Genomic DNA, 22,010 nt, shown 5'->3' on the forward strand with positions numbered 1-22,010 from the left:
TGACTGGCTAAGCTGCAAATGTTGATCTTTTGAAAGTAAGACTCTTCCAGGAGAAACATCAAACCTGCAATAAAAATATATAAGGGTTATTAGGACATAAAACCTTTTTTAATGGCATAAACATTGAACATGTTATTAAGATTAAATTTTCCAGTTTAGGCCCATGTCCTTAGAGAAAAATGGGTGCATCACTTCCATTGGTTTCAGCCGTGTATCTCTGAGGAAGCCGCAGTCACTCTAGAATGTCCCAGAGAGAGGAGGGTGACTTTTCACCAGCACAATTATCCTTTATCTTGCTCTAGCAGTGTAAAAATTCTCTAGTATTAAAGAGAACCCAGACTCAAACATCGATTTTGCTGCCTATTTAAGGCACTAAACCCCACTAGAGTTTAGCATTATTAGTAGCAAGAATCCTGTTGGCCTGAACTAGCAACTGTACAATCCAACTGTACAGTTGCCTATGCAACACATTCTTCAACTTCATCAGACACTTTCAGGCCCAATTACTGACAACAAAGCTTATTAACTGTGCTTAGTTTGGAAAATTGGTTCCTTTTATACTGGATTAATTATTATACATGTCAGTAACAACATACTTGAAAGGTTAAAATACTTGGGCTGAGCCTGATAATCTGGCAGGAATTGGTTCCACAGCTGGAGACGGCTTATTAATAAATCTGTGTGTGGCTGCAATTGTAGTCGTGACTCTGAAGCCTGAAGAAAGAAGCAACTTTCTAGCCTGTGCAAGACTCAAACTGGTGAGAGCCACAGATTTCCAGTGTGCTTTGCCAACAAGGTAACTATCTCTATCACCATTTCTACTTCACAGGTAGAGGAAGGGAGGCACAAGGATGCTGTGCCCCAGGGTGCTGGTGCAAACAAACATAGAGTCGGGCAGAGAACTTAGGTTTCTGATGACTGTTTTTTGGCCGCTGGCTCCCAGTGAGATCTACATTTGTGCTGCTTCACTGGTGGCTTAGCAGCTGTCAGCATAGCACCGAACACATGGTTATTGATGCATTTGCATTAGCCTGTTCTGCTCTGTAGGCTGGCCACAGCATCCATACCAACGGCCGCGTCCTTGGGCTTCCTTGGTCAGGCTCCAGCATAGCGCACCATGGTAGTCAAGTCTGGAAAGGCATGGATCAGAGGGACGAAATCCTCCTCTAACAGGGAGGAGTGCTGCCTCTTGGTCATTCAATGAGGCATCTAATGCAGCACAGAGTCCTACTGCCTGCAACTCAGGATTGGAAACCATGCAAGTTAAACGTGCATGTGTATCAGTGGGTCTCAGACTCGGGCTCCACACAGTGATGCAGACTATAAAATGAGAGATTGGGAAGTACACGAGGTGAGTATCTAAGTTAAGGTTGCCTGTTCTAACCTATGTTTCTTCTCCCTTGATCTAGAAAAGGCACTAGTTTAAACTTGCTTGTATCAATTTTGATTTGGACTCTAATAAATTTACAATATATTTTTTAGCTGTGAAAGCATTTTAAACTCTACTTCCATTGGATTATTTTCATTAATTGGTAATGGGACACACAGAGACAAACAGAAACTGCTACCACAATTCTGTCTCTTCTGAATTTGTCCTGTCTTGAACTGTTGGCCCTGATCCTGCAGCAAACTTCCCTGTGCTCCTCACAGACTTTATTAGGGTTTAGGGCATGAATTTATTAGGGTTCAAGTCTTCTGTGGCAAACCAGCTTCAAGGGACTGCACGTTGTTCAGGTATTTACTTATTCACACAATCCCATAATTGGCAATTTTGTCTTATGTTCTCCACACAACATCTCATAGGAAAACCAGGGTGAAGCGCTGTGTAGCATGAACTGCAACAGTCTACTGCAGAGGGGGCCAGCCCTGCGTAACGTGGCCATCACACCACCTGGCCTGGGATTCAGGGATCATTCCCCAAAGCCTGAAAATCCAATTAAGATATCTCAGTCCTGTTTTCTTCCTTGTGTGGATTTTGGAACTCCTACCTCTCCCATCACTGAGCTCAAAATTATCTTGTTTATGTAGGTCCTTCTAAGGACAGAACATACTTGGGAAGAAGATGCAGAGATGGAAGAAGAGATGAAGGCTGGAAGCAAGGGCTTCTCACACAGCATGCCTGTGTGACTAGTTTGGGCTGATCAACAAGAGTGTGTAGGATGCTGTTTATTCAGATTCTTTGCCTGAAAGATGGGATTTACCTGTGCCCCCCACTCAATTTACCAGTTCCCAGTGGGCAAATCAATTCTGGTGACCAGACACAAGAGGACATACTGTCGGACTGTTTATGTGCTGGGTCGCGTAACAGGAGCACACCTTTTGGGCTCAGGTGATAGAGCCTGTCCTTTGTGTTGCAATACCTGAATTTCATACTGGAAGACATGTCCTCAGCGCCTCAGTGTTCAAGGAGCTTTGAAGTGGGGTGGCTTTGCTCTAGTCTCACCCCCTCCTCCAGGCACCATCGAGAGGGGCCCTGCTCCACCGTTTGAGCTTCATTTCTGCAGAGTTTAGGAAACACCACCTCAGCACTGCAACACACCCCTACAGCCGCGCGCTGGGATACGTCCCCAAAAGTTGTTTAAATAGCTGTTAAACCCATCACCAGCACCCGGTTTTGATGGTGGGTATTGCGAGTCCTGCAGGTGCACAGAAGTCCCGTTTTCAGCCTTCTTTTTCCGAAACACGAGCGTTAGGGACCTAGTAAAGACACGTTTAACAGTAAAAAACACCCCTACACACGTGTATCTACATATACGCGAGTCCAGCTGAGCGCTGGCTGTGGGCCCCGCCGAGAAGCACTAGCCACCCTGCGAAAACTGGAAGCCAGCGGGGCTGGGCGATGAGCTGAGGGCTGAGGCCGACCAGGGCCACCGCCGCCCTCCCCGCCGGGGGTCGCGCCCGGCCCGCCGCCTGAGCCGCCCCGCTGCCGCCGGGCTGAGGCGAGGCGGGGCGGGGCGGGAGGAGCAGCCCGCCTTCCATTCCCTCCCTCCCTCCCTCCTTCCATCCCTCCCGCCTCCGGGCGGCCGGGCGCAGCGCTGCTTCTCCTCTCAGCCGAGCCGAGCCGTCGCCGCGAAGGCCTTCACCTTCCTCTCCCTCCCGGCGGCGGGGCTAGGGGCGCGGCCGAGGCCGAGGCCTGCCCGCGGCGGGAGGAAATGGAGGCGGCGGCGGCGGGGCCGGGCGGCAGCAGCAGCAGCAGCAGGGGCTGAGCGGGGGCGGGGAGGCGCCTCCGTTGCCGCCGCCCGCAGCCGGGCGCAGGGAGTGGGGGGATGCAGCAGCAGCAGCAGCAGCAGCAGCCGGCGTCGGAGCGGGCCGGCCGCGCCGCCGAGTGAGGCGGGTCCCCGGCGGGGGCCGAGGCTGCGGGGAGCGGCGCTGGAGGGCCGGTAAGGCGGGGAGGGAGGCCCGGTAACTCCGGGGCGGAGCCGGGGAGGGCCGCGGGGGGGGGGAGGCCTGGCGACCGGCAGCGGTGGGGGGAGAAGCTCCTGAGGCCGGTCCGGGCCAGGAAGGCAGCGGGCGCTGCGGGGGGTGTGTTGTCTCTGCCTGCCGGGGGTGAGGGGAAGCCCGCCCCGCTTCCTCCTCCGGAACGGGAAAAGTTTGACGCCCGTTCAGCCCAAGTCCCTGCGGCCGGAGCCCGGCTTGTGGGCGGGGGGGGGGGGGGTGGGCTTCGGCTCGGCTCATCCCCGCCGCTCGGAGCACGGCCGCGTCCCGGCGGGGACCCCTCTGTTTTCACCTCCCCTCACGGGAGGTGAACGGAGCCCCCAAGGAAGCCCCGGTGGTGGGGAAAGAGGAGCCGCCGCCGTTCCCAGCTGCGGGGCGCCCGGTGGAGCTGGACCTGGTGTCTGTGGAGCAGGGCACGGGTGTGCGGGGGAGGCAGGGTCCCGTTCCCAGCGTGGGGGCCGCGGAGCTGAGCCTGCCCCGGGCGGAGGTGGGTTACGGAGCTGTTGCAGGCGCCGCTGGTCCGGCGGTGGGTTTTCTCCCCGCTGGCAGGTGAAGTGTGTGTGCGCCGAGGGAGGACTCCGCTCTCCGGCGGCGGCTGGGAGAGGGAGGCGGTGGGCCTGCTGGTGCGGCCGGGGTGGAGGAGAGAAAGCCTTAGGAAAGAAGGAGCTTTCAGAAGTGCCTGTTGTGATGCGCGTTATAACGTTGAGGAGCACCGCACCGCTTGCCGAAGGAGCGTGGGATAGATTTGAGTCCAAGGTTTTTTTTAAAAAGTGCAATAAATTGTCCAGATCTCTTGACTTCAAGACGGCACAGAGGAGGTTGTGATGAAAATGGATTGGGTATCCCAGCTAGCTGTCGTTTGGCCTTCGTTACCAGTTCCATTTCGAATTACATCATTAGTCATGTGCTGATGGGCAGGCAGTTGGTAGTTTGAGACTACTGGCATGCTGCTGTCATTCACGATGCGTGCGGGGACTGTCCTGCCAAGGAGCCCCTATCCAAGCAGCATAAGCTGCAGAGCAGAGGCTGTGCACTGAGTTTTAATGTTGTTTAAATTTTCTGCACTTTGTCCCATCAGTCACATGAAGACAGCAGTCTCCTGCAAAGTATGAATGATTTTTCCAGGTAATGGGTTACTTGTGGGCCATGGGTCAAGCCTGCCATGCTTTGTGTCCTGATCTTTGGTTTGTGTTTGCGATCCCATTTTTTTTCCTCGTGTAAACCTGGCATCTGGCTGATCTGAGGTTTATGTGACCATTTGTCTTTGGGGTAAGTACCCCAGGGAGGGAAGGACAGATGAATGGGTGGAGAGAGGGGTTTGGGGGATCTTGTGCTCCTAAGAAGTATAGAATTGCAATAAGAGGGAGAAGGAGTAACCTGAAAAATGCCTGCGTTATTTCATTGTGAGAAAATGGACTAAGCCTTTAATAGCTCTCTTGTTTTTTCTACTTGTAAAGAAAGAATGTTTTAGGCAAGAAAAAGTAAAAAAACACATTTAGAAGCTGAAGGAAACTATTAAAGAGGAAAAACAGAAGCTAGTACATGTATTTACTAGAAAATAAGTAACAGGAGAGGCAACAGAAATGCAGTAAGGTCGGAGATACAACAAGAAGTGTGATTACCTTATGTGAAAATGATAAAAATATTAAAGCAGAAGCTAGAGAAAGGGAAACAACATAAATACATTATTTCAAAAACATTACTGGTCATTGCATTTAAGTGAGCATAATGGTTGAGTTATTCCTGTATATGATTTTGAACAATCCTGCTTCTTGAGATAGGTAATGAGCTGCTGATATAGATATAGTTTTGTTTAGGATGCTAGAGGTGAGTAACAGTGCCAGCCATTGTAATTATGTTATGACAAATCCTCTGACAAGACTCTTACATCGATGAGTACGGTTGCAGATTTGCTGTGCGCATAAAAAAAGGAGTGGGCAAAACTGCTTAATGTTTTCCTCTCAGCTTCGGCATATTGAAGGGTAATAGTGTGGTTGTTATGGATGTGATTGCAATTCTGTCCCCTTTCTGGTCTCTGAGTCCAGTCCTTGAGGTAAGTAGTGTACTGCTTGTAGGTGTCTTTGGCTGAAATGTTGTTCTCCTGTCCCTAGAGCACAGAATCTGGCAACAGGGTCCTGTCTGTGCTAACTGCTTTTCAGGTCAGAACACATAGAAACCGCTTTTCCCATGTCATTTAACACAACTTCTTAGAAATCCAATACATAAATTACATAAGGGGATATAGATCAATAATCCTTACTGAATGGTGTGCATCCATCACCATTATAAAAGCAGGCAGACTAGTAGGGATGCTACGAATGTTGGAGGCCATTTCTACCATTCTTTATGTAGAATAAATGTACTGGGTTAGGCAGAAGGGTCTGGTCCAGGCCATTCATCACATCTCTGAAAAGCCTGCAGCTGATAGTTAGAAAGAGGTTTTCCTCCTGCAGAATGTTCTCTGCAAGCTTCTGCCGGCCTACTGCCTTGAAGACAGGTTTGATTGTATTTTGAACATTGAATCGTTCTCATGGTTTTAGCAGAGCTACCCAAAAAGTAAAAATGTCCTTGCTACGTTTTGTGTCCTGACACCTGTTTTGCATTTCTCTCATCTGTGAGAGTTGGAAAATTTTCCAAATTATTGTGATTTCTGAAGGGAAAGGTGATAAATTTCAGTGCTCTAAATGGGAGATGGTGGATGTTGTGGCAGACTGAAAAATGAGGACCTTTGAGACCTGGTGGTTTTCAACATGAATCTTAGGGCAAGTTTTGCACTAGTGCAATGGTAGGATGAGAATAACTTGTGAAGTAGTTAGCTGGAAGGAGGTCAGTGCTCTGGAATTCATGCCGTATTATTTGCTCTTCCTGGCCAACGGTTTTCGATGTTGAAGAGTGACGGACATTGCATGCTCTGTTGGCAGCTAGAGAATTGCAGCAGAAAATGGGAGATGACAAACATCATCTTCATGAAGGTCACAGCACCTGTCATTGTCCAAAAGACAGTTGATGCATCTTTTTACCTAAATGCAGTGTTTTTAGGAGAAGTACTTAAAAATGAAATCATGAAAGAAGAAAAACAGGACCTCTCAGAAGCCAAACTGAAAAATGTTGCACTGAGAAGACAAAAACAGGCCTGAACACTGCCATCCTGGCTAAAAATTATGAATTTTTTTTTTTAATTGGAGATATTCTGTTCTTTTCCTTCTCCCACCCATTTCACATACATTCTTAGGGTCCCAAATCTGTTTTGAACTGCTTGTCTGCTTGCACAGGCTTTTGACATACCCTGAAGATGTTTCACTTCTGTCAGCTACAGTGAGAACCCTTCCTGGAAACATTTGCATCGCTGGAAGGCAAAAGCTAGTTGGAAAAGTGAATAGCACCTGTAGCGGTGGTACTGATGTCGCAGGTGGACATGCTGAAACATCAAAACTAGGCTCACTTCTATTATTGAAGCTTTCTGGGAACGAAACAGGTGGAATACTGGTATATGACCGAAAAACTTAATACAGAGTTTGCTTAGAAGCATTAACTAGCATGTTTTTAACATCTTAGCTGGGAATGAGGGCACCTCTCTTATTCCCTGGCAATTCACTCAAGTGGCTGTATGGAAAGTGTGATCACAAACCATGCAGATGTGACTCTGATTGAAGTTGCATGTGGCTACTTTAGGACTGAGTTTGATCCTGTTGCTAGTTGCATGGGTGTTTTTCATTTTTTGTTCTTCCTAAGGCTACAAGCACAAACCTCACAGGATTGTTGAGAAGATCTTATTGTATGAGATTTTTGTGTTAGATCCTCTTTGGTTAAGTGTTCTGAAGTTGTGTTCTATGTGTCCTCAAAAGGAAGCATTTGCTTATGTTTGAACTTTCCAGCACCTGAGTTCAGGCCATCAGGTATCTTATTTCTTCAGCAACAACTGAGACAATGGTGCTTTATTTTTGCAGGATAAATATTCAAGCCTGAGGAGTCTCAGGTTTTGGTAGGTAGGCAGTGACATTTGCTCTTAGGGTTTTGTTGTTTGTTTTTTTTTAAAGTTATGGAGGCTTAAATTTTGCGATGGAGCTTTCACAGATATTTGGTGTCAGCCCCAGTGCTTCCCTGGGTACATTGCCCATCAGAAGCTGGAAATTCAGCAAAAGTTTTATCTTAAAATTTTAATTTGTCTTAATGGCTGGGGACTTAAATCTTTTTTGTAGTTGGTTTCCTTGTATTGCATCTTAAATTTTAACCATAAAAAATAACTTATGAGGATTACAGTTTCTAAAATCAAGCTAAGAAGTGCTCAGAGCACTCCAGCAAACCTAAAAACTGCAAGGTAGGGCAGACACCATGTGTTCGTAATACTGTGCAATATTCTCATCCTCACTCTGCTTGGATTCAGTCAGTACCTGTGGTTTCTTTGCGCATTAAATCTGCAGTTTCAGTTGTTTGGGTAACTCTTCCTGCACTCCTGTGGAAGTCCTATCTTTAAGACTTACCTGCAGGGATGCAGCTACATCCCTGTAGCAGTAGGCACTGCTGCAAGGACACCCTTTTTACTATTTATGTGGATAGTGCTTAGCATGGTGGAAATAAAAAAATCTTCCAGAACCTATGGTTGATACTTTGCTGGCAATAAAAGTGACAAGATAAAAAGAGACATTAATATATTTAAATATTTTGTCAGGTTAAGCTTAGTGTTCTGGCTCAGTAGCTTCCAGCTTGATTCATGTAGGCTGGGCAGGGGAGGAGTCCATGTTACATTTCATGAACTGACTTGGGATAACTAAGAATACTCTTAATGTTACAGCTTGATTGATCTGCTGATGAGCTACCGCCAAGGGGGAGTTTTCTTCATTCTCCCTTCCTTTCTTACAATGAGCTGTCTCACAAAGTTAAACTGAAAAATAAACTACACTTTAAAAAAATTGGGGGTTTTGCTGGTCTGTCCCCCTAAGCAGTCAGACAGTGCTATTGCCAGCACAAGGAGGGGACTGGGATTGTGTACATGGGGGTGAAGGAGTGAAGCCTCCCTTTGATAGCAGCCGGCAGTTCCATTGCCTCAGCCTTAACATTGGTTAAAAACCCAGCCAAAAGGACAAAAAGTAAGAAGTGAAAACTACTATGTTTTATGACACACATACATATTAGAGTTTTGTCATTTTGGCTATGGAAAGTATTTTTCTAAACTGGAACAAAAATAATTAATGTGTCAATCTTTCCTCTTTCAAACAGGAAGCAACAACTTTATATGGCTCATGTCTGACAACATGCACCACCAGTGGCTGCTGCTAGCTGCATGCTTTTGGGTGATATTCATGTTCATGGTTGCTAGCAAATTTATCACATTGACTTTTAAAGACCCAGATGGTAAGTTCAACTTTAATGTTTGATGTGAAACAGAAAATTGAATAGTGCTTCACACAAACACTCTTTCTGTGCAAAGTAGTTCTTGGCATGTTTTCACTTCTTCAGTAGGATTGAGAATAGAACAACTAAGTTTCTAGAAGCGACAGTGCTGATAGTCAGTTTCCACTTTTCTTGGTAGAAGTCTGCAAAACTAACATCATGTCTTGTTTTTGGTGGTTGAGAACAGAGGGGATCATGTTTGGCACTACTGTCTTGTGAGGTCAGCTTTTTCAAAGACACTCAGTTTGAGTATCTTGATCTACTAGGAGTAGAAGTCACGTGCAGAACAACAGCACAATTACCTGTTTAAAGACAAAGGAGATTCACAAGGAATCGAAGAGTTCATTTCACATGACACTAGTTTCTGTCCTCTTGTGACTGCTTGTCGTGTGGCTACAGTATTATGTAAAACTTGTGGAAAGTTTTATTTCATCTGCAATGCACTTAGCTTAGCCACCTCTGCCCTGCTTCTTGCATTCAGTTTTATCCGCTGCTGTTTGACTGACAAACAGCTTATAGGCTTTTGCTTAGCTTAAGTAGCCCAGATGGTATTAAGCTGATGAGGAATTTAAGCCATTTGATGACACCAGACAGCATGTTACAGTTTTCCGTCTGCTGAGGAGCTACTGTTACAAAGCCATCCTACAGAGAGTTTAGGGTGAAGGTGATGTCATGACTTGCAGTCCTAAGAGATCTGTATTTCTGCATCTTCCTAAGATATGGAAGAAATCTGTAACTTCTGAAGTGCTGACATCGCTAGTGCCATTTGTTTCAGTGGCTTGATAGTGGATAAATATATTAGGTGTACCTTTTTAAGTAGCATACCTCTGTGTGGAGATTTATTCAGCAAGTCTTACAGGTGAGAACTGTAGGCTAACTTAGCTCTCCCCAGCCCCAGCTGTTTTTGAGCCCTAGTACATCTGCAAATAAACTGACCTTATGTTACGTAGTTAAATCTTCCAGTATTTCATCCTGTGCCAACTATTGTTTCCCAGTTCAGGTGTTATTTTATTGGTTCTTTCCATCAGAATCTGTCAGGAGGATTAAAATGTAGTTTAAAAAAAAATTACTACAGTACACCCTTTGCATTTACTTGCTTTTTATTTTCTTGGCTTGCCAATTTTTATCTTTTTTTTTTTTTTTTTTGTCTATGCTGAATCTTCCTTCCCATTTGAATAATTCTCCAAGCAGAAGATTGTATAATTTCTTAAGCTCTAGTCCTGCAAAGGCATGACTGTGGTTAAGTGTATGTCTGTGTTGGAGGTAACCAGTGTTTGTACTGGGACTAATGAAGGGAAGTAATTTGAATATAGCAACAGAATTTTGGAGAAAGTCTGAACAGGATAGTCAATTCTGGAGAAACTCTTCTAGACTTAATAAAATATGGCTTGTCAGAAATTTTCCTTATTTGGATGTGTGTATTTAGCAGCTAGAATAAAACCAGCAGATGCTCAATGAATACATTTTCTTTTGTTTAAGCCTTTTACTCATGTCTTGGGTGCATAAGTAATAGGAACTTCTTAATGAGAAGGAGCAAGTTTTTGTCCATCATGAAAGGCCATCAGTCCAGTAATAAAGGAAGAATGGATCTTGTATTTATTGCTGGTTAGAGGTGTTTATTTAGAGTACCAAAGAAATAAAAGGTGGTCCTTAATGACACTTTTCTTCTGGTAATGTCTAAGAGTTTACAATAGAGGAAACCTATCTACTAATATGAGGGGAGGGAGAAACTTGATAGATTAAGTTTTTTTTTGACATGCTTTGGGAAGTTTATTGAAAAATAAAAATCTCCTACTGTCAAGTCCATATATTTATACTCAATTGTCTACTGATAGTGATATTTGGATTTATGATTTCTATGTCTCTTTGCACAGTTTGTTTAAAAAAAAGACCAAAATAAAAGAAAATGGTCATGTTTCTTTGATAAAACTCAACTGAAGTTGCATCCAAAATTCCCATAGAGTACATCCTTTAAAATATTCATAGTCTGTCTCATGTCTTGTCTAGTACCTTCCCATTTGGAAAGAAATCCTAATGTTTTGTAAGCTTAATACAGAAAGTGATGTTCAGTTTGTTGTGTTAGTTGTAAAGCAGAAATAGTTGCCTTCCCCCCACCTTCTGTAATGCTCTTATCTCTATTCCTTCTTTAGGCTATGGTGCCAAGCAAGAGCCATTGATACTGACAGCTGTGACAAAAGTGGAGGAGGTACATGTGCCAGAGGAGAAACATTGGCCTGAAGAATTCCAGGTGCATACTGTTGAGATAAGGGCTACATGTATTAAAGAGGGGGAGAAAATAGGAGATTAACTAAGGGCTTCCTGTTGTTAAAAGGAATTGCTAGACAGGAATTATTTATTCAGACTGTTCTATTTAGATAGAGCCAACAGAATTCATTTTAGCTTCACAAAGCTAGTTTGTTATGGTAACCTGCTGTCTTGTTTCATCTGAATGATTCAACTTAATGTGTTTCCATTTCTAGGAGAAAATTGTTACAGTACTCCTTTATCAAGTCAGGACAGTCATTTTTGCTAGCCTTTTTAATATAATGACCCAGTTTTGGATTACTTGTATTCTTCCCTGCCATAGCCATCAGGTTTGTGATTCTTGAGCACAAGCCTGTGTCTTGTCTATTCTCTTAGTTCTCTGCCCAATCTCTCTAATTCTTTTTTTCAGTCTCCATTTCTTTTTCATGTTTTGTGTTCTTTGTGCTTCGCATCTCAGCGTTTTTCCAAAGTAGAACATGAACACAATAGTATTCAATACCAGTTGATCCTTTAGATGCATAGTTCTCTGCTTTCAGCAATAAAGCACAACAAATGTGGTACTTGTAAATTTGCAAGGAAACTCTGAAAAATCCCTTACGCAAATATAAATTTGAGACTAGATGCACAGTGGGCTAAGGCCAATTTTTTTTCCATTGGTTACATAAGTAATCTTATGTTTAGAGTATTTTTGTGATGCAGCATGGAAGGTAGGTTTCTGTATAAACATGATACTTTTTATTTTCAGATGTAAAAACCTGAAATTTAAGTTATCCTCAAAATACTTGGGAGAAACACTTTGTTCAGTGGAAGGCTGGCAGATCTGTGTAGTGAGTTTTAATATCTTCCTTTACTTGTATGGAAGAGGATAATAAGGTTTCTGGATCTACAACTATTCCCTCTTGACTTCCTGACAGTATGAAATGCAGAACAATAATATTAATGCTGGTTGCATGCAAAAGGAATTGTTTTGACAGATAAACAATCTGTCAGGCTGTTCAGATTACATTCTGACCAGGGAATATTGGAGAAGAGTAACAAGCAGAAAAAGTAGAATGTTTTTTTTTTATTTTTTTTTTTCCTTACGGAGGATTGAGACAAAAAAAGTAAAATCATTCCCTTTTCATGTGTAGCTTGGATGATGTACCTGAAATTATAGAATGACAGAATGGTTTGGGCTGGAAGGAACCTTTGAAGATCATCTAGTTCCAAGCCCTCTGCCGTGGGCAGGGACATCTTTTACTAGATCAGGTTGCTCAAAGCCCCGTCCAACCTGGCCTTGAACACTTCCAGGGGTGGGGCATCCACAGCTTCTGTGGGCAACCTCTTCCAGTGTCTCACCACCCTCATAGGAAAATATTTCTTCCTTCTATCTTATCTAAACCTACCCTCTTTCAGTTTAAAACCATTACCCCTTGTCTTGTCACTACAGGCCCTGGTAAAAAGTCTCTGTCTTTCTTATAAATCCCCTGTAAGCATTGAAAGGCCACAAACAGGTCTCCCTGGAGGCCTTCTCTTCTCCAGGCTGAAGAACCCGAACTTGCTCAGTCTGTCTTCATAGGAGAGGTGTTCCATCCCTCTGATCATTTTTGTGTCCCTCCTCTGGACCTGCTCCAACAGGTCCATGTCTGTCCTGTGCTGAGGACCCCAGAGCTGGACGCAGAACTGCAGGTGGGGTCTCACCAGAGCAGAGTAGAGGGGGAGAATCCCCTCCCTCGACCTGCTGGCCACACTGCTTGTGATGCAGCCCAGGATACGGTTGGCTTTCTGGGCTGTGAGTGCATATTGCCAGCACATATCCAATTTTTTCCTCCACCAGTATCCCCAAGTCCTTCTCTGCAGGGCTGCTCTCAATCAGTATGTCCCCTAGTCTGTATTGATATTGGGGATTGCCAGCTGTGTAAATCATTTAGTGGAAGGAGGAAGATTTGTCAGTAGAAATTTAAAATTTCCCATCACCTGTTAATCAGACAAGCTCCTTTTTCCTCTCTCCTCACTAATCCTGAGGCAGAGGTGGTTGTGGTTCCTGTCTTAGTCTTGGAAAAATGAGACATAACAAGCAGTTCATCCATTTTTGGGGAGAGGAGTCCTGCCTACTTCTCTTATTTGCCACAGTAAGCACTGATGCTCATTGTGTGAATTTTTGTCCACTTAATTTTGTTGCAGCTTGGGTAAATGAAAACACTGAATACCTAGAGGTGCTAGAAAGCAACACAGAACTTCTATCCTAAATTATTCCTTCCCAGCCAGATGGGTCAGCATCCCTAAGCCCCATCTTCTTGGAGATTAAAGCTTAATTTCTGTTGAAATTTCTGTCCCAACCCCTCACAAACTTTCTTACTGGCTGTTGAAGTTATGTGGGACTTCCAGTATTTGGTCAAGGCATGTTTTATCTGCACAGATAAGACCCTGCTGCTCTGCAGTGGACTTAAATTGTTGTATGGAAAAGCTCTTACTACTGTCTACTACTACGTAATGACTTGAGAGTTGAACCAATGTGTACAGTAGCAGCACGGGAAGGAAACTCTGCTACTCCTTTAGTTAATACATAGCAATGCTTTAATTGTGAATTTGGGAGTCATTAGGATGCACAGTTTGGGGATTTTTATACTTTAGAATTTGATCTGAAAACTAAATTCTTGCACTTTTATTTTTTCTTTCCCCTCTGCATTTCATAAAGCCAACTGGAAAAGCTTTTTCTGGAAATCTGATCCGCCAACCCCTCGTTCATATGGAAAGACTTGAGCTTCTCAGGAATGTCTGCAGAGACGCTGCATTGAGAAATCTCTCTCACACTGCAGTTTCCAAATTCGTCTTGGACCGAATATTTGTGTGTGACAAGCACAAGATCCTGTTTTGTCAGACGCCAAAAGTGGGCAACACTCAGTGGAAAAAAGTCTTGATCGTTTTAAATGGTATCTACTCTGCTGTGGGTGCGTGGGTTTCTTTGAGGAGGAGGAAAGAACAGAATTGGTCCAACTGGAACAACACAAAAATGGATTCGTTTTGCTTTTCTGTGCACTGATACTTAATTTCAGCCTTTCGTTCTTCACAGTTGCTCCTAGTCCTTTCAAAACATCCCTTTTAAAGAAAATACACCTGTTCTTTCTGTGAAAATAAATACTTATTACTTAGCTTAAAAGTGATTTGAGTTATGAAAGAGTACCTGTATGCATGTGGTAGGTAGATTTGTTATCTTTGAAGGGGTGGCACTAATTTATAGAATTTGAAACAAGTAAATTACAAGGTATCACAATTCCCTAAGAAACAATAATATAAAATTTCTGACTTGGGGACACTGACTTTTAACTAGCATTTTTTAGCCATGAAGAAAGCTAGTTAAAACTTGGCAGCTGCTATTGGTCTGTACTGCTGAATCTTGTGTATGTGCTATCAGTGAGCCATCAGAGCAGTTACGAAGATTTCTGAGGTGCTTAAGGCAACAGTTTGGTCAACAAAGGTATAAAAGACTGTAAAAGAAGGAGTAAAGGGACTAACGTGTTTGAAAAACGATCTACAAGGTGAACGTTGCCTGTGGATATGTAGCTTACCATCCTATCCTAGTAACCTGGTATGCCAATAAAAATAACTCATTTCCTCAACGTTTTCTACTGTACCACTACCTGTGCACATAAACTTAACGTGGTCGTATTTAACGTAACACACCCTTGTTTGACAGGAGACAGTCTTGCCTGTCTGTGAACCAGGGCTGTGAATTTGCTACATATAGGCAGGTCAGTTGAGGTTCTTCTGTGGTTTTGCAGTAGCTTAGCTCACCAAGATGTGGGCAAAACCTGAACGTTGTAAACCTAGCTTTCTTGTTAGAAGCACCCTGCGAACACCCAGCTCTGCACTTGTGTTTTTATGTTTTCTTTACTTTGTGTGAACTAGTTTGCACACCCGGAAGGAAACAGCCACAAATTGGCAAAGGAACTGTGTCCCTCAGCAAAGCTTTTGTAGCAAGGAGTATGTCTTTGAAAACTTTAGTATTAGTTTCAACTCTAATATACAGATGGGAGCTGAAAATCTAGCAAAGATACGCACGTACATAGGTATGGGCATGTGTCTTAAATACCTATGAAAGCCACACTCCAAGAAAGTGCTAAATATGAAACTGTATGAGTGCATTAGAAGTACCTGCTCTTATCAGAATTTAACAGAGATAACATGCAAAGAATAGTTCAGGACAGGCAGGGATGTATTGGCTGCATTGAGTGGAGGATAACTCATGTCTTACCAGCAAGGAGCTTTTCACCTTGAGCTTCTAGTTCTAGCATGTTGGGTAATGATAGAAAATTGTTTCCACATAAACACTGGTCTCTTCTGCCTTGAGCTGCCAGTGTACTAGTATCTGCTGCTGAAGACTACCAGTGCAGGTGACCTAACTTTCTCCTCTTTGGGTAGTTTCAGCAGGCAGGACTGATAATTGAGGGGGTATACTTTACATACCTAAGTGGTATTTGGAGGTTCAAGATGGAGAAATGCAGCTGTGGTACTGTGGGGGAGTTAACTCTGCTGTTGCTTGTACTGAATCTGCTCTGGATGAATGCGAAGTTTCAGTTTCTGAGGCTGTCTAGTCTGACATCTGTTGTGCACATGTAATTCACCCAGAGTACCGAAATAGATAATTAGAAAACTGAAATTAATAAAATACACCACCACCAAAAAAAAAAAAAAAAAAAAAAATTAGAAAACTGAGAAGCTGAGTGGTGTGGACTATTCAATGCAATTCTGGAACAGAGAAGGCTGTAGAGGCTTTCACCTAAAGAGCTTGTTTTGTATCCCCCTGTTCTTGTTGCAGGTCAGTGCTCTGAAATGCTGTTGTTGTGTGAAGGCTTACTCCTAAAGCCCAAGGGGTCCATATGAGATATTTCTGAAGGTCAAAAAAACTTCCAGGATCAGGATCTTAAAATAAATGCGTCAGAATTTAGTGACATTGTTTTTCTTGTCAGCCTATGTGCTTGCAGAAATTAATATTTGGAGACTTTTTATGTTAATTTTAGTGCTTTTTAGTCTGTGTAGTATTGTATGATTGGAATTTTTGTTTCAGCACAGCACAGTTGTGAAAAGAACTTCATGGATCCTGACAGCAAAGTGCTTTTGTGTTGAAGCAGTTCCAAAAGCAGCCCACAGCATTTATTTTTCGTTGCTGGTAGAAACTCAGCCAAAAAGCTGGTTCCTTCTTTGGAGTTAATCCTCAAAGTCTTCCTCCATTTGTATGTGTGGGCAGAGGGAAAGAGAATGGGGACACTGAGGTGGGGAGTTACAGGCTTAGACATAATTGCTGATGAAATTTGCGTAATGTGCTTTTCTGAGAGTTTTGAAGCCATTTGGTCTAGGACCTTGATGTCGCATACCCTAAAGAATTTTAACAGTTTTCAACAGTCAGAATCTCTCATCATTTAACAGTTTTAAACATAGTAACTGTAAATGCTAAAAATACAGAAAAGAGAAAGATAAAACAAAAAGCTGTCAGCAAAAGGCACACATGCTTCCTTGTACTCACTTTTTTTCCCTTGAAAGATTCACTTGCTCTCTCTTTTTGATTTGTCTAGGAGCATTTTCTTCCATAGAAGAGATCCCAGAAAATATTGTACATGATCATGAGAAGAATGGCCTTCCACGGTTGTCCTCCTTCAGTGACTCTGAAATTAAAAAACGGTAAGAGGTGGCTTCCCAGGGGTGTGGGAGGGGTTTGGAGTCAGTGGTGTTAGGAGGAATCAAGACTACAGCTGAAGTCCACGTCTGGAATTGAGGACAAGGGGGTTTCTGCTCCACCACTTATATTATGGCACTATTCTGTTATCCTCACAGACTTTGCTGTGACTACCTTCCTACTGGCTTTGAAGGAGAATGCCAGTGTAATTGGTGGTAGGTGAGCCAGCCAGCTCCCTCTGGATGTAGGGTTTGTGTAGTTCAGTGCATACCTAGTTGTCACATAGTTGACCTTCAGAAGGGAAGTTTTGTTGGAAGGTCCATCCTGACACCTTGTAGAGTAAATCTTACTGCCTACACATCACTGCAGGCAGATTTACTTATTGGGATTGAACTGAATAGGTTTAAAATATTAGCGCTCCTTAGCCTGAGAGAATTGTCCATTCAGCTGAACCACTTTATCTTCCTGTTTGGGTGCTGCTGGTTCTTCTTAGAGCAGAAAAAGTACTTCTCTGCAGTAGAACCTTCTAAATTACTTTGGCTAGATTTTTGCCTGGGTCTGCTCTCATCCCTACTAGAGCCTATGCCATATATAATCCCTGTAAGGGGTGGCAGCATGGGGAGAACAGGACATAAGATGACAGTGGACACTTGTAAGCTTGCATGGGTTTTGTGTGTATTAAGCCATTCTGAAGAGTCAGCCCATTATACATGTGGTGTCACCTATGAGTAGAGGTCAGTCCAAGGTTTGGTGCATTCAGTGGTGCAAATACAAATTTGTTACAGCTGTGCCTGTGGAAGTGGGGTCACTTGATTGTGTTGATAGTGTGTGTGAGAAAATACTGTGACCATGTTCTTGAGATTGTGGATCTGTTCTGCCTCCCTGTGAACAGCCCTGCATAGAAAGTGACTGTTCACCTGGGGGGTAAGCCACAGCTAGGGTATTTAAAATTGAATGCTGTTATGATTTGGGTTGTTGCAGTCAGCCCACCGCAGAAGTTGTGCTGGAGATACATAGCATGGATTTGGTTGGGAATTCGGAAATAAAATATCAGAGAGTTTAGGTGGAGAGAGAGAGGGGGATGGTGTGGATCTGTTGATGTAGTTTGCTGACCCGTAGCCCTGCCTGGTTAGGAGTAAGTCAAGAGAACCTGAAGACTGATCCAAGTGCCTCTTGATGCTGGAAAGAGTCCATCTGCTTATTTCAGTGAGGGTTGCGCTCCAGATTTCCTTTCTCAACTATTTACTGGAATAAACTTTGTTTTCAGTTTGCTCCTCCTACAGATAATCTCTGACTACAGAATATTACAGCTCGGTGGTATCACAACAAAATATGAATTTCTGTTGAAAACTGTGGTCTCAGGAAAATAATGTTCTCGGCCATTACTGAAAGCATGACAAAACATCAAATGAAATACCAGAATTTTATTTTTTTTTTACTTCAGCAGTGATTTGTCTAGCTACCTGCCAGTGAAAAATGCATCCCTCTCTGCATTTAGCTGCACCAAACCACTTTTTCCATGTCTTTGTGTATTTTGCTTCTTGAGCTTAATCACATGGCATTAAAAAAATCTTTGACTTGGAGCTTTCAGCATCTTTTCAGCATCTTTCATCTCCTGTTGATATGTATTGAGATAAACTAAGCTCCTCCAGTCTGAATAAAATGTGAAAACTAGGATGAACTATTTCCACTTTGTACTGTATACAAAAACTGTTAGTAAAAAAGACAGAAATTGTGTTTCTAGTCCTATTGATTATAATATTGGTAGACTATGCAAGTGGTGTAAGATTCATATTGCTGTGTCTGTGGTCTGTTTATTTACATTTTGTAAGTCTTTGCTAAAAATACTTTAAACATTTTCCTTAATTATTTAATTTCTTTTTTTTTCTTTCCCCTGTTTAGACTGAATTTATACTTCAAGTTTTTTATTGTTAGAGATCCATTTGAAAGACTTATTTCTGCATTTAAAGACAAGTTTGTGCACAATCCTCGGTTTGAACCTTGGTACCGGCATGAAATTGCTCCTGGCATCATTCGTAAATACAGGAAGAATCGCACAGAGACCAAAGGGCTGCAGTTTGAGGATTTTGTGCGCTATCTGGGTGACCCTAATCACCGATGGCTGGATGTTCAGTTTGGTGACCACATCATTCATTGGGTAACGTATGTGGAACTTTGTGCCCCCTGTGAAATCACGTATAGTGTGATTGGACACCATGAAACCTTGGAGGATGATGCTCCGTATATCTTGAAAGCAGCCGGCATAGACCATCTGGTATCGTACCCCACAATTCCACCAGGCATAACAGTGTACAACAAAACAAAAGTAGAGCGGTATTTTTCAGGAGTTAGCAAGAGAGACATAAGACGTCTCTACGCACGGTTTGAAGGTGATTTTAAACTCTTTGGTTATCGGGAGCCAGATTTCTTGCTTAACTGACACCTAGGATAAGCTCTGAAGAATGTGTCATGGATGAATCTAAACCTGCGTGAATACCAGCTGCAACACTGACAGAGCTGAGAATGACCATTTGTTTTCTAGCTTTTTGATGTTGCTCCATTTTTCAGTGAAATATTTGTCATATGAACAAGTAGGGGCTTATAGTTGTTGTTTACTGACCATGTTTTCAGTATGTGACATTGCAATCTGTTAGGAATGAAGTGTCTGTTATCTAAAATACAGAATTCCACTTCTCCCCTCTTCCTTCCAGGGAAAATGAGGGAGAATGAGTCGGCTGTGATCTTCCCCTCCTTCTCCCAGACATAATGCCATTTTTTAAATGTTGTAAAGTATTTATAAAAATGGCAATTTCATTGTAGGTTAACTCTGACACATGGGTGAACTTGATGATTCATGCTCATGAGAAAGGCATGTAGTCTCCCATGAGCTTTGAAAATGAGAGGCCAGTGCAGGACTAAAAATTGATTAAATGCTTGACAAATAAAATCATCTAAGTTCTGTCATGTGGCTGCTATAATAACAGTAATGCTGATCTAATCCCATTCTTGTTTGTCACAAAATGGACCTAATTAGACAGAAGCTTTAGAGGTGTTAAAAAAGGCACTGGTTCCAGAGCCCAGTTGTCTTTGTATTTTTGTCAAGTGTTTACTGTACTTACTACTGATCTATTGAGCCTCATAATTCTACTTTGGATTTTCAAGATATTATTTAACTCCTGGCTGTGTAAGTTATCTGAAAACACCGGATGCAAATGGAGCATAGAAGAAATATGAAGCTGCCAGGGAAACTTTAAGAAAAATTAATTTAAAATGAAGTATTAGTTGTATTTGTGGGAGCACATTTAGCAACCATGGGATGCTCTCACACAATTTAACTTGTTTTGTCTTCTAACAGTTAAGATTAATAAAGAAGCCACAAAGGCGGGATATCATATAAAAGAGCTGCTAAAGTTACTTGGGTTAATGATCTACCTTTTTCTTATATCCAGCCTTGCTCAATATTCAGTACCTCAGAGAACAGAAAACTTATCCCCCTCTGAAAATTTATCTCCCTGTTGCTAAAGGAGACAGGATGAATCCCTGATTTTTCCAGTGATGCACTGCTCTGGTGTCCCGACTCAAAAATGCCCAACATTTATGTTACTGATGGGGTGAGTTGGCTACTTGCCATGAGTCTGAACGTTACTTAAATTTGTGTACCCATTTTATGCATTAAAAAGAAAGAAAAACAGAACTGAACGGATGCAGCCATCATATTTGCCTGTGCTTGCATTGTGTCTAATAAGGAGCAGTCTCTTGTTTGAGTTCACCAGCAATAAAAATCAGTGCGCTGCCACCTCATCCTGCAGACCATAGGAGAGAGAGACCACGTATCTGAAATACAGGAATTGCTCTGTCACAGTGAGCATGTGAACTGTATTTTTTAAATCTTAGTCCCAAAAGATTAATTTTCAGATCAGCATAATGTTGCTGGCTAGAAATGCTAATGATGGCCAGTGCTATGGAATCTGCTCTTAAATCCAGCCACAGTATGTTTTTGATAGCTTCCTGTATCAACACAAGGAAGCATCTTGCACTTGTGAAAAAGGAAAGCTGTGCCAAGCTGACATGTGCTGCTATCCACAAAAAGGAAGCCCTGTTGTAGCTGGAAATGATTTCAGAAAGATCTCAACAGACTAATTGAAATAAGGGAGAATCATTAACGGGGCATCGTTAGCAAGAGAATAGTCCAGGGTGACAAAGCTGAAAGGTGGAATTTCTTAAATTTTTTTTTTTTTTTTCAAAACAACAATTTCAGTGCCCTAACTTGTTAGTTCTTAACCAATGATAAAAAGATGTTAACAGCTCCAGGTTTTTCTGTGATTTTCTTAATATGGGAACTTAGCAAAATGTACTGTTAAATGCATTTTGGAGCTAATGACCTGATTGATTACCTCTCTGCCAATTTAAAATGTAACAGTGAATAATGTATAGTAAATTCAGGCCTTAAAGTTTAATTCTAATAAAGATAAAGTAGAATGGTTTTCCTCTGAAAGCGTAAGCTACTGATCACACAGAATGCCAATGTATGTTTTTATTTTTCTTGGTAAGTTACTTAATGTATCGATTGCTTAAAAACTGCTACGTAAATATGAAGTAATAATATTTTTTTCTAATAGCTTTCTCTGCGTTGAGTTCTCTCAGGCATCTGACAGCAAATGTGAACAGAGCTGTGGACTGACATAGGCAGAGGTGTGTACTGCTCTCCCAGCTCCATGCTCCTGTGCTTTTCAGGCTGGGACTGGAACACTCGTTACCATTTCTTCGATTCAAGCACAAAGTTTCTCCTTTCAATGACACCTTCCTGAGCTATATTTTCTTTCTAGAAGCGTGGGTTTTTTCCTCACATGGCTGAAGTAATGATGGCATGGTTTTGGCGTGACTCTTGGAGAAACTTGGAAAAAATGAAAGCCCTTGGTGCGGTATGGTAGGCTTCTCCTTTTGTTAGTCCGGTGCAGGTAGGGTGGCCAGAGCATACTGTGTTGGGGAGGAGGCTCTTGCCCTGCTAGTTATGATGAATTAAATGCTTGTGTTTTGTTTTAGCTTAATTGTACTCTATAGAAGGCTTTTACAAATTTAGTCCCAGTGGCATGCGTGAACATCATTTGGCTGTTTGGATGTCATTTAAATAGTGCTTTCAAACTGCAGGTGATATTTGTGTCATATTTTGGGAACTGCTCGCCCAGATGGTTACTTCTCTTTTCTTATTGTTACAGCTTCAGAAAACAAATTCACATCCTTTGTGCATATCTGTTTCTTTTTGTTG

General features: G+C 42.6%; 1 protein-coding gene across 1 annotated transcript; it reads left to right on the top strand.

Annotated features, from left to right (window-relative positions):
* The first annotated feature begins 3,024 nt into the window (after window positions 1–3,024).
* On the top strand, window positions 3,025–21,228 carry CHST10 (carbohydrate sulfotransferase 10). Its single transcript, XM_075057332.1, has 6 exons — window positions 3,025–3,380; window positions 8,653–8,787; window positions 10,977–11,074; window positions 13,769–14,003; window positions 16,644–16,749; window positions 18,647–21,228. Exons 2-6 carry the CDS (start codon window positions 8,676–8,678, stop codon window positions 19,182–19,184), a joined length of 1,089 nt encoding a protein of 362 aa, XP_074913433.1. The 5' UTR covers window positions 3,025–3,380; window positions 8,653–8,675; the 3' UTR covers window positions 19,185–21,228.
* Window positions 21,229–22,010: the final 782 nt, after the last annotated feature.

Source organism: Buteo buteo, chromosome 25 (genome assembly GCF_964188355.1).
Source record: "Buteo buteo chromosome 25, bButBut1.hap1.1, whole genome shotgun sequence".
NCBI lineage: Eukaryota > Metazoa > Chordata > Aves > Accipitriformes > Accipitridae > Buteo > Buteo buteo.